This window comes from Homarus americanus, unplaced genomic scaffold (assembly GCF_018991925.1).
Source record: "Homarus americanus isolate GMGI-L3 unplaced genomic scaffold, GMGI_Hamer_2.0 scaffold32063, whole genome shotgun sequence".
Classification (NCBI taxonomy): domain Eukaryota; kingdom Metazoa; phylum Arthropoda; class Malacostraca; order Decapoda; family Nephropidae; genus Homarus; species Homarus americanus.
Window position 1 is genome coordinate 337,925 of NW_024753223.1, and position 11,735 is coordinate 349,659.

General features: G+C 35.1%; 1 protein-coding gene across 3 annotated transcripts in view; it reads left to right on the forward strand.

The window, feature by feature from the left end:
• Positions 1–6,927, forward strand: part of LOC121855306 — a 45,620-nt gene extending 38,693 nt beyond the window's left edge. For all 3 annotated transcript variants that reach the window (XM_042350187.1, XM_042350188.1, XM_042350189.1), the window contains one exon: positions 801–6,927. In XM_042350187.1, the coding sequence (XP_042206121.1) occupies positions 801–3,211 (2,411 nt within the window). In that variant the 3' untranslated portion in view covers positions 3,212–6,927. The remainder of the gene's footprint in view (positions 1–800) is intronic.
• The last annotated feature ends 4,808 nt before the right edge of the window (positions 6,928–11,735 follow it).

The following is an 11,735-nucleotide window of genomic DNA, read 5'->3' on the forward strand; positions in this document are numbered from 1 at the left end:
TTGCAGTAATGTTTTAATCCTGTCATGCTCCTACCTATGAGTGCCTTAAGTACAAGTCATGATCATGGCACTGATTTTTTTTTTTTTTGCTCAGTTTACTGTTCAGGTTAAATATAGTACTGTAGACCCTTGCCTTTTGAGCGTTTACGATTCACGATTTCAACAATTCGCGGTGAACAGATGGTGGCTAGCTCGCAAGCCTTTACCTGCAGCACGAGTCACCCCACTTAACATTTTGTGTTGTACTCTCAAAATTTTAGTGTTTCTGTGTGAAATGGCCTCTAAAAGACTGCCTAGTGTCAGTGTTAATGATGCTAGTGGAGTTTAATGTAAAAGCAGAAGTGGAAAACAAAATATTCTTTAGCCTTTTGGCTGATAAATTTATCAACTTCTTACCTTTTGTTGTTTCTAAAACACATACCGGTAGTACATATTATTGTATATAATTTTAAATGATTTTTATATACACACTACAGGTTCAGCATTTGTGAATGTCCTTTGCTCTCAAATGCCAATCCTTTTAATCTTTTATATAGTTTAATAAATTTATTTTATATTTTGGTCAATATAAATATATACTGTATATATATACTGTATATATATATATATATATATATATATATATATATATATATATATATATATATATATATATATATATATATATATATATATATATATATATATATATATATATATATATATATATATATATATATATATATATATATATATATATATATATATATATATATATATATATATATATTTTCTTAATTTTTGTCTTATGGAAATTGTAGGTTTGGCAGATGACTTTGAAGAGGATGAAGATTCACAGAAGAAGATAGTGAAGCGCACAAGACAGTACACTTGTTTTATCTGTGGCAAAACTGGTAAGATCCTCAATGATTTTTTTATGTATGAACATGACCAACGTCTTCTTTACACTCAAAAGACTGTCCTTGAAGTCATCAGTCACCTAGTTAGTCGGAAAATGGTAAATATGGAATCTAATACCTGCCTCTGTTCAGGATGCACAAATCTTGTCAATGAGGCAGATTCTGTAATCCAGAGACATGACAGAGTAAAAGAAATGGTTCAAGAACTTTATTACAGTGCTGTTGCACAAGCTAAAGCTGAACAGCAGCAACAGCAGCATCAACAGCAGCAGCAGCAGCGCTTTACTCAAAATGCTGCAGAAGATAGTAGTTCTGAGGATGAAAAAGAGATTAAACAGGAAGAAAGAGTAACTTATAGTCAGAGAGGCAGGAAACGTAAAGCTACAGTTCTTGCTGATGATACAGAAGTCAAAATAAAGACAGAGCCTCTAGATGATGGCTTTGAAAGTATTGAATGCGACGTAGACTTTGACGATGACTCTGAGGATGAGCGTAAGAGAAGGAGAACAAGAGGGAGAGGAAGAGGTAGGGGACGAGGAAGGGTTCGAGGAAGGGGAAGGGGTAGAGGCAGGCCAGCTACACGGTCTACTCTGATTGGCCGTGGGCTTGGTGGCCAGTACCCTTCATCCAATAAAAGGAAGATTTTACCTTATAAAGGGCCTAAAATATATCACTGCGCAGAATGTGACTCAGAGTTCAAGAAATATACAGATCTCATTACTCATAAAAAAGAGGTTCATACAGTGATTGATAACACTCCTCTTGAAGTTGAGGAAACTGTTCTTGAAAATGGTGTAATCACTTATTTTAACAAGGGCAAAGCAAATAACTCTGAGACAAGTCATCCATGCAGGGAATGTGACAAACACTTTCTCCGGAAGGATGATCTTTGGTATCATCAAGAAATATGTCATACTGAAGGTAAAGGCAGAGCAAAAACTGCCTTTAAAGACAGAACTTATACTTGTGAAGAGTGTCATGAGACTTTCTTATTCAAGTATAAGCTTAAGATGCACATTAATAGCAAACACCTAAATGATACTGGGCAGAACGCAAATGATTTCACTTGTGGAGAATGCGGATGCAAGCTAGGTAGTCTTCCAGGTCTTACATTCCACATGAGAAAGCATCATAACAAGAGCCTCACATACCGCAAGACGACTGAGTATTTATGTAGTGATTGTGGCTTCATGGCTCCTTCCAACAAGAAGTTAAGAGAACATCAGGAGGCCCATTGTGGTTCCTCCACAAAGCCTAAGGTTCAGTGTGAGATTTGTGGCAAGACCGTCCTCAAAGTGTCCCTAAAAATGCACAAAGTGAAAATGCACTCTGAGTTCAAAGAACAATGTGATAGGTGTGGTGAAAGATATGCAACAAAGACAGACCTTTTGCGACATATTAATGTTGTACATCTTCGTATCCTCCTTTATAATTGTCAGTACTGTGGTGAGCGCTTTGCTACCTCAGATGCTCTTCGATATCATAGAGTCAAGATGCATGAGAAACCATCTTTCTACTGTCAGATATGTGGTAAGTGTTATAAGAGGGTAGGGGAACTTAATACTCATATTAAACGTGCTCATAATGATCGTAGGAAGGCAGAGGTTTGTACTTATTGTGGCAAAGAATACTATGACCGTAGCAAGCTGCGTAACCATTTGGTGAGTAAACATAATGTTCCTCAGGAAATGACATACTCTGAGAATTATTTACGTAAAAAACGTGTCGATGGACTGCCATTGGCCAAGCATTTGGAGAAACGGGTAGGTATGGATCCTAAGATGCCACACATGGGCCAGGCTGGGGTAGTCCATCAGCAACCACAACAGCAACCACAACAGCAACCACAACAGCAGCAACAGCAGCAGCAACAACAACAGCAGCAGCAGCAGCAACAACAACAGCAGCAGCAGCAGCAGCAACAGCAGCAGCAACAACACCCTCATCATCATGGTGTGGTGCCACAACATCAACAGCACCCACACATGAGACCAGTGGTGGATGAGGCAGCTGAGGCTGCACGCAATCTTGGAGCATACCAAGAGATTGCTACTGCTACTGAAGACGAAAATTCTCTAGTTGTTACTGAGATTACAGAAGCTCCAGCTCAGGTTGAACAAACTGTACTGGTAGATCCCTTGAGTGTACCTCAGGGCATGATGCATCATCCTCAGGTTGCTCATATGCAACCACCAATGACCATGCACCATCCTATGCATCAGCAGATGCACCACCATGCAGCCATGTCTCGTCTTGGTGTACTTTATCATATGAACATGCCTCACCCTGGTCCATCACACATAAACATGTAGGCTTCAAATCATATTAATAAAAAGTAGGCATATATTTACAAGGTAATAAATATAAATAAGAAGAACAAATGGTAGTGCCAAGTTTTATAAGATTAGCGGATTCAATAAATTATTTTACATTTGCACCATATACTGTATAAAAAATTTAACATTTTCAATATGAAACGAACAAAGTTAATGTATCAAAAACAATTTTGGAAGTAGGTGTCACATAGAAAATTAAGTTTATCATTAGAAGTTAAAGAATGATTTTAGAGGGCATAAAAGCTTGAAAAGGTAAAAAAAAAAAAAATAAAAAAAAAACACTGAATTTGAAAATATTCATGTTGACCACCAATTTTCCGGCATCATTGGAACCAGCAGCAAGACTGACTATTGTTGGTTTTTCCATGGTACTGTACCCTCTAATACTTTACTAGACATCTTCCCTCCGACCCACTAGCTAAACACTTCATGCTAACTCTTAAGTCATCCTAGGATGCTAGGATATCAATATAGTAGAACATATAGGTACCTGTATATAAAAAAAAAATTGCAGTAAATTGAAATTTTGTATATTGAACCCAATTTTCCCATACTTCCATTAAGTAAGTGGAGATAGGTTCATACACAACAAAATCTTGACTATAACGTGTGCGAAGTGAACGTATGTGTGGAGGAAGTGGGCTGTGACTGTATCACCAGCCCAGTCGTGCTGCCTCCCCTGATGTGACATCACAGTATACACACAGCATAATACTTCTGCAGCCACACACGTCTCTGAGTCAGCAGGGGGGGTTGGTAGAACTGTGTGGTTTACTCTCGACGTAGCCCAGAGGTCAAACCTACACCATATAAATCACACCAGCTTTGTACCAAAGTACAACTGTCAATTTGCTTCAAAAGTTGTACCTTAACTTGTTTGCATTTTTGTACCGCCACCAACACTTGCTCCTTTCTTTTCAAACATAGTTGGGGTTAAATAAGAGTAATAATTGATAAAAATTATAAATAAAATAATTTGAGGGAAGTGTGGTACACCAGTAACACAAAAACAAAAAAGGCAGTTCAATAAACCTCCTGGACATTTTGTGTTGACCAGCGGTGGTACCAGACCAGTGATTACTGGATAATTGATGGTCAATCTGTATTAAATTATTTTTTACATTACTTAACATTATCTATGTTTTTGTGGTAATACTGTATAAAGAAAAAATAAATGGTGTTTATTCCTGAAGTGCATCATAATTTATGTACAATACAGTACATGTTTAAAGAATAATTGGATTAGCACCCATTTTTTTAATGCAGAAAATTTTATACTCTTACCCATTGTGTAAAGTCTTACCAACAAACAGTGTCAAATCAGATGCGGACGTGACTGATTTTGAATAGAACAAGACATACAGTACGTATATCCTTATCCCTGCCTTACACCCAGAATGCATCCTAGTACAGAACCATCTTAGTTGAAACCTTAGAAGATTTTTTATATGGGAAATTGGTATAATTTAATTTTTAGTGTTTGGGGTTTATTTTCTTTATACAGTACTGTATATCCTTATAAGGCACAGGGACTTTACCAATAATGTGTTGGTTATAACTGATATAGTAATGAGTTCAGCATGCAGCATAGACATTGTTATGTTGCAGCTCTGTCAGTTTTAATGCCCTGTACATGCTACTTGGGTTATAGTTATTTATTGAGGTAATAACTGATGGACATTCCAATTTTATAATTTTGAAGGGATTACATTGCTAATAATACATCAAACTCAGATTAAGTGTTGAAACCACATTTTTGGTTTAGGACATTTTTCTCACTTCTACAATATGAATGATTCTAGATTATTCTTTTTGTGAGAATAGTTGTAAGGATGTTGTAGAATGTAAAGTACTGCACTGAGAATGAATATACATTAGTTGGGCATTAAAAAGTGCATGGGGATAGTCACATTGAGATGAGGATAAAGTAAAGGTGTTTTGAGTATGAAGAATGAAATACGATCTTCTCTCCCCCATTGGTACTATTTTTTTATGCCTTGATGGAGGGTAGTTGGGCAGTTATTAATTTTCTGATTCTTTTTTAAGAGTTACATCATAAAGATTCGAAGTACTGTAGTTAAATCATAGATTCGGTATCAATTTGTCGTAAAAAATTAGAGTGGATTTAATTAATAAAGATTCTGTTTTGAGTTACATTGTACATGTTAAATATGAAGTGTCAACTTAAACATAATAGTGGAGTGTCATTATTGTGACAAAAGATGATAATATTTAAAGTGTCATCATAAGATCTAGCATATAGAGAGACATCTTGAAGGCGAATGTGGAGGGACGTTATAGATTTGAAGAATTGTCAAAGGAAGGGGTGGAAAAGGGAGGGAGAGATAGAGAATGGCAAGAAATTTGCCGTGTTGGCAGCTTTGAGGGGATACTTTGCTTTATTCCATCTGTGGGAGAAAATTATCTTGAAATACCTGTGCATCAAAAAGCTCAGTGCATTATCCTTCAGTTGATTATTATAACATTAACTATTGTCTTAGTTTGCAAATTATATGACAAACACTTTTTTGGTGTGACAGTGCAGTGTGGAAAGGGTGGTACAATAATATTAAAATTTCTGCTAAGTGCTAATCTGTAATTAAAAGAGTACGTACATGGTTTAAGCAAGAAATGCAGGGTAAAATTTCAGTAACTTTGTCAACTTTAATATGGAAATAGTGTATACATTTGCAAAGGGTGCAATTGTTACAAGTACAATCTTATGAAAAACTTTCCTTCTTATTTGTATTTTATACATTAAGATATATTTTTCATCATGAATGAAGTTGCCTCTGTGATTGCCAAAAAATAGAATTGACATTGATCTAAGTTTACTCTGTGGATGGGAGTGCAGCCTACTGCATGTTATAGTGCTCCTTGCCACTTTGTGTTGGTCATAATACAAACCTCTGCCTCACTACTGCTATGCACTAATAGGAATCATCAAGGTTAAGATAAATGCCAGTAACAATGACTGCTAAGATTTTATGACTGCAGGATTATTCTGCCCTCTGACAGTAAGTGTGGTGGTCAGTTGTGTTGAAACTACAAGTATTTGTGGGTCTTAAAGTCAGGTGTGAAATTCTACCTCTCGGTAAATTAATGCTTTTGAACATTTACTGTTAAGATTTTAGGAAATTTTCATACATTATATGATGATGGCTGTTTAATTGTATGACTCATTTTAAGAGTTTCATGTACCATATGACATTAGCTAGTAGTTCTGTGTGTCATACCAGTGAGAAAGTAATACAGTAGGTAGTTATTTTCATTGAAGTTCACTAATTAAAAAAAGCCATTCCTGAAAGCCACTGATTTTAGTGTAAATATGAATTTCTTAGATTATAGAAGAGCTAATGTTTTATTCTCTACATTATAATGTAAGTATGGTCTTCATATGGTTGTGCTTTTAATTTTAAATTATTTTAATTGATTAATTTTTTTTCCAGCAACAGTTATATATTTATATATAATAGTTGCACTGGCAGTTGTAATTAATCCCTTGTGGTCCCCTCTGAGCTGAATAAAATCATCTGGCATTAGCCAAATAAAATTTTAAAAGTGGCATCCCCTAAGTGAAGGGGTTAATTACAATTTTAATGGGAAAATGCATTGCCTCACTATAAATTAAATGGTTTTTTGTGTACCGGTATACATTTTGAATAAAACTAAATCTGCTTTATTTTCATGTATATAAGAAATGTCTAACATTTCTGTGTTTCATTTTAACTATCCTTGTGACTTGATCAGTGGCAGATAAATTATGAATGAATATATGAAGTACACTGTTGCTACACTTAAGAAGTCGTGATTCACATTGAGTGTTGGCAGAATTAGCACACTCCTTAGCATTTCATCTCCTAATCTGCATCATCACCTTATACTACTGGTTGTCAACCTTTTCTTGGCCAAGGAACCCTGTAAACCATCATGCATTATATTCTGGAACCCAAAACATCTCCATCTACTTTTCCCCTTCTGAAGCAAAATGACAATTGAAATACATATACAGTAGAACCTCGATAAATCAGACAGATTGGGGCAGACCAGTCCAAAAAATGTGAATATATGGGGCAGGTGAGTTGGAGATACCACTGTTAATCTGAACTGTTTAAAGAAAATCAGTTATGTTATTACTGCACTTCAATAACTAAGGTCTTTAAATGTATAACAAGGTTATTTAAAATATTACATCAACAATAAAAAAAAAAATACGAAAACTCTGGGTTGAAAATCAGACATATAAGTCTGGTTGTCAACAACTGTTGTCACCGAGATGATGTTATATGTAAGTAACCACAGAATTTGTCATGGATAAAGAGAAAACTGTATACAGTACTGTACAGTACTGTACTATAGGTAGCACAAGTGTACTCCCTCACCCAAGATTCCTTTAACATCTCTATGCAATTTCACCATAATTCAATTAATTTAGGATCATTTGGTGCTTTTTGAAGACGTTACATTAATCATGGTGAACCATAAGAGAATAGAATACCGAATCAATAAATAAATAAACCTGATGAATGCGGCAACACCTGATAAGCCCCAGCCTGCTTACATACTTGGTGTATTAGTTCTCAGTAGGCTTGCAGGAAATCTGATTAGACCTCTGTACAGTATTCAGTCAGTGTTGTTCATTTCATAAGATTTTTTTTTATAGTATTTCTGGTGACCAGAGCATCTCGGAGTCCGAAAAAAGCAAATTCTGATATATTGAAATTTGATTTATCGAGGTTTTACCAAGTAAAATAATACTGTAATAATAATAAAAAAAATTATTTTTATGTTGAAGCCAAGCTCAAGTTAAAAGAGTTCCATTTATGACTTATAAACTGCTGAACTTTCATTTTTTATTGTTATTGAATTTTGTGGAAACCGTGAAGGATGGTTATGGAACCCTGGTTGAGAACCACTGCCTTACACAAATATTCCCTTTCTGACCTTTATTGCCACCTTTTGGCTTCTGTTCCTGGAGCTCAACTTTGGAAAGTTCTCTTGAACAACACTCATTCACCTTGACACAGGCATAAAGTTAATCTCTTCCAATTGGCACTGACGCCCCAAATCATCATTCAAGGGAAGAAAATTCAAGAAAAATCAAGTAATTCTGATTGACGCTTGAAATTTTGGCTCATCATTCTGGTAGGCTTCCTCTCATGGTAATCCTTCACTAATTGGTCACTTGGCAACAGTCCATAGCACACCAACCATGAAACATCAGTGTTGTCTAGGCAGTGAAGCTAGAAGGCTGAGTGGGGGAGCCCTTTAAATTTTATCTTGATATCCATCCCACACACTTGTGCCCTCCATTGTGCAGTAATATTAGCTTGTAAAGTGGTTATAAATGTTTGCAAAGCATTTATTTATTCTTTTCAATATTTTACTTACAGTTTTCAAATTTGTAATTGTCATGGTGTAAAATGTACCACAATGCCATTCTGTAAATATGATAAATGTCTGAGCTATCTAAAAGTGATGAAAAGTGTTGCAATGTTTTATACTGTAAGTGTTTATTGGTTTATTTTATGACATATCACTTGTTCAAACTTACAAGCATCATGTGTGTGAACTGCATAATAAACTCCCTACTGTGGATAAAATAAACATCCGAGCATCTACCATCACACTGAAAGGTAAGGTTGATTTAAAATATAGTTTTATAATATTGATATAATATTACAAAGTTGTGTAATGTATAGTATGTTGCAATCCAGTATGTATAACAACAGTACACGATGTGGGGATGGAATTGTTTTAATCTAAAATCGTTTACAGCCAAACCGTATACAGTATGCTAGTTTAGTGCTATAACCTCCATAACATACGTAGACACACATACTAACCAATGGAGTACTAAAACAAAGATAAGAACATAGTGGTGAAAACCTTTAAGAGAGTTGACGACTTTGGAAAAAATACTGGGTACTGTACAGTACGCTATTCCGGTTTTTTTTTCCTTCAATTTACCAGTCTTATTATAACTTATAAATTTTTTGTTCACCAATATAAAGTAAAAATGTCTGCTTTTATTGTTATCTAACACTTATTGTCCTAACTTGGTTGTTTGTATTAATAACTGTTATGCGTGACTTTACGTTGTCAAAATTATTTAATCTTTTTTTACTTTCTTTTTCATATGAAAAAGTAATATATAGCACTAACCCACGGACGAGTTATTTTTATTACTGTTTATTTTCTTACATTATTTTTATCAGTGAGTTCTGATATGATTATCATTTGTTGTGCAAATTTTTTGTTTTATAGATAATTAGGCGCCTAGGCACGCACTAGTTTGTCTTCCGGGCACTAATGCTGATGCTGTGCTTTTCTCAGGCTCGCGGCAGTTTTATTTTCAGCTTGACGTGTGAGGTTGTCGCCAGTCTTATATGGACATAATTTGTGAATTTAGGGATAAAGACAACAAGACCCTTCAATTGTTCAAAGACCACGGCATTGTTCCTTTATATAGGGACTGTCTATGCTGCTGGAATTCCTGTGCTTTCAGACCGGAAAGAAATTTGTCTATCACTTTCTCAACGCCGTGGCTCGACATTTCCCACTATCACAATAAATCACTCCGCCGCCCGGGCTGCTTAAACGCCGATGCGCCCGCATCATCTCACGTCCAGAAAATGCATAAAATTTCACCATATCATAGTAAGTTCTTTCTCTTTAATATACCGGGGAAGTTAGGTAAGGTTTGTTTGGTTAGGTCTGTTCTTAATACCCACAAATGTTAAGTAACGTTTATTTAAAAAAATACAATTGTAAACACATTTGCATAAGCTACAACAGTGCCCACTGTAAAATAACCGTGAAAATCCGGCGTTTTTATAATCGTTTTCAATCAGTTTCGGCCGCGGGTTAGTCCTATATAATTACCTAATATAGTTGGTTTTATGTGAAAAAAATCTTTGTTGCCAAAAAATATATATTTAAAGAAAAATCGATACTGCATGGCATTCCCTGCAAGAAGGTAACAGCTAGCCCATGTGTTGGTGGGCGAGAGAATAATCTTTTTTTTAAGACATGCTTGCCAAATTGTTGCCTGTATACCGGTAATTGGTACAGGTGAAATATGGTGTGTAGTTACGAGATTATTTGTGTATTTAAGAGTGACAGGTAAAGTTCTAGTAGTGCCCACTTCAGTTCTGCAGAACTAATAACCAGTGTTTCATGAATTTTTATAAAAGTGAGAATAGGAATTCATCAAAGCTCTTACTTCATTCATAAATGGTCTTTCAATATTGTCTTCAGTCATACTATTAACGTACTCCAACATGATTGAGTCATCATTCACGAATTCATAGGAACTGTTTTTTTTTTTTTTTAAACCTTACCAAGGATTATTCAGCCTCAACACCGGGGGACTTCAAGGTTTCTAGTGTACTGCATTCTTAGTTTTAACAAGCTACCCAAAATACTGTTAATAGGTCAGAATTTCCAGAAAGCTTAACTTGACCCATAATTGAAAAAAAATTGTGTCTAATTTCTCGGTAACTTTTGTTTTGTAGCAAAATATCAAAATTGTGCAAAATAATGCAAAACCTAATACTGTATACATATTACTATACTGTATTGTACGTATATGTCTTTCATTGGTATCAAGTTTACCGTATGTGGCAATGTTACAGATTAAAATCTCTTCTGTAGTCAGTTTAGTTTTACCTTGCATTAATTTACAAGCCTTTCCTAGCATAAAGCTAATGGTGGTTCCATGGCGTTATTTAATTTTACTACATTTTTTGGATATTCTCATATGCATTATCAAGAAAATAAATTTAGAGTTGTTTGTACCCTTATCATGCAGATATGGAAAGATTGCTTAGGTAACTGTCAGGAGTATGAGCCCTAGATTTTTTTCAAGTATATTCAGTAAGAGTTCCTCTCATTTATCACCGGGGATGTTATTACCACAATTAATCAATCATTTAATATGTATAATTTACTTAATCCTGTTTTTGTTGTCTGCCTTCTGGCTTTAATTTTTTTCTGTGTGATTCTTTCCACTTGATGGTGGGTGACTTTGTACTCTGTATTTTCTGAATCTCTATGACTCCTAGATGTGCCTTTTGGTGGTAAAATCAGGAGGATTTTTCCTACTGTGTACTGTATTCAGGATGCTCTTGTTCATGCTGCCTTTGCCCAAACCAGAATCACATTTCATTGTTTACTTTTTACTTCCCAAATTTCATACAATATACCAAGCTAAGGTTTGCATGTACAATACAGTACATTTTTTGTTTACATACAATATGTGTACATACAGTGATGTTTGCATAAATAAATATAGCCTTGTGTCTGTTCGTGTGAGATGCATAGTTTAGACTCTCAGAAATCTTCCCTGGTACAGGGTGGAAAATTCCACTGTCTTGGCTGTGACACAGCTCCATTTATGCCGCTCACACCTGTACCATATAGATTTTTTTTTTTTTTATATACATATACAGTATGCACAAACTCTTAGATAAACTATTCAGGATTATTTTAGTAAAAT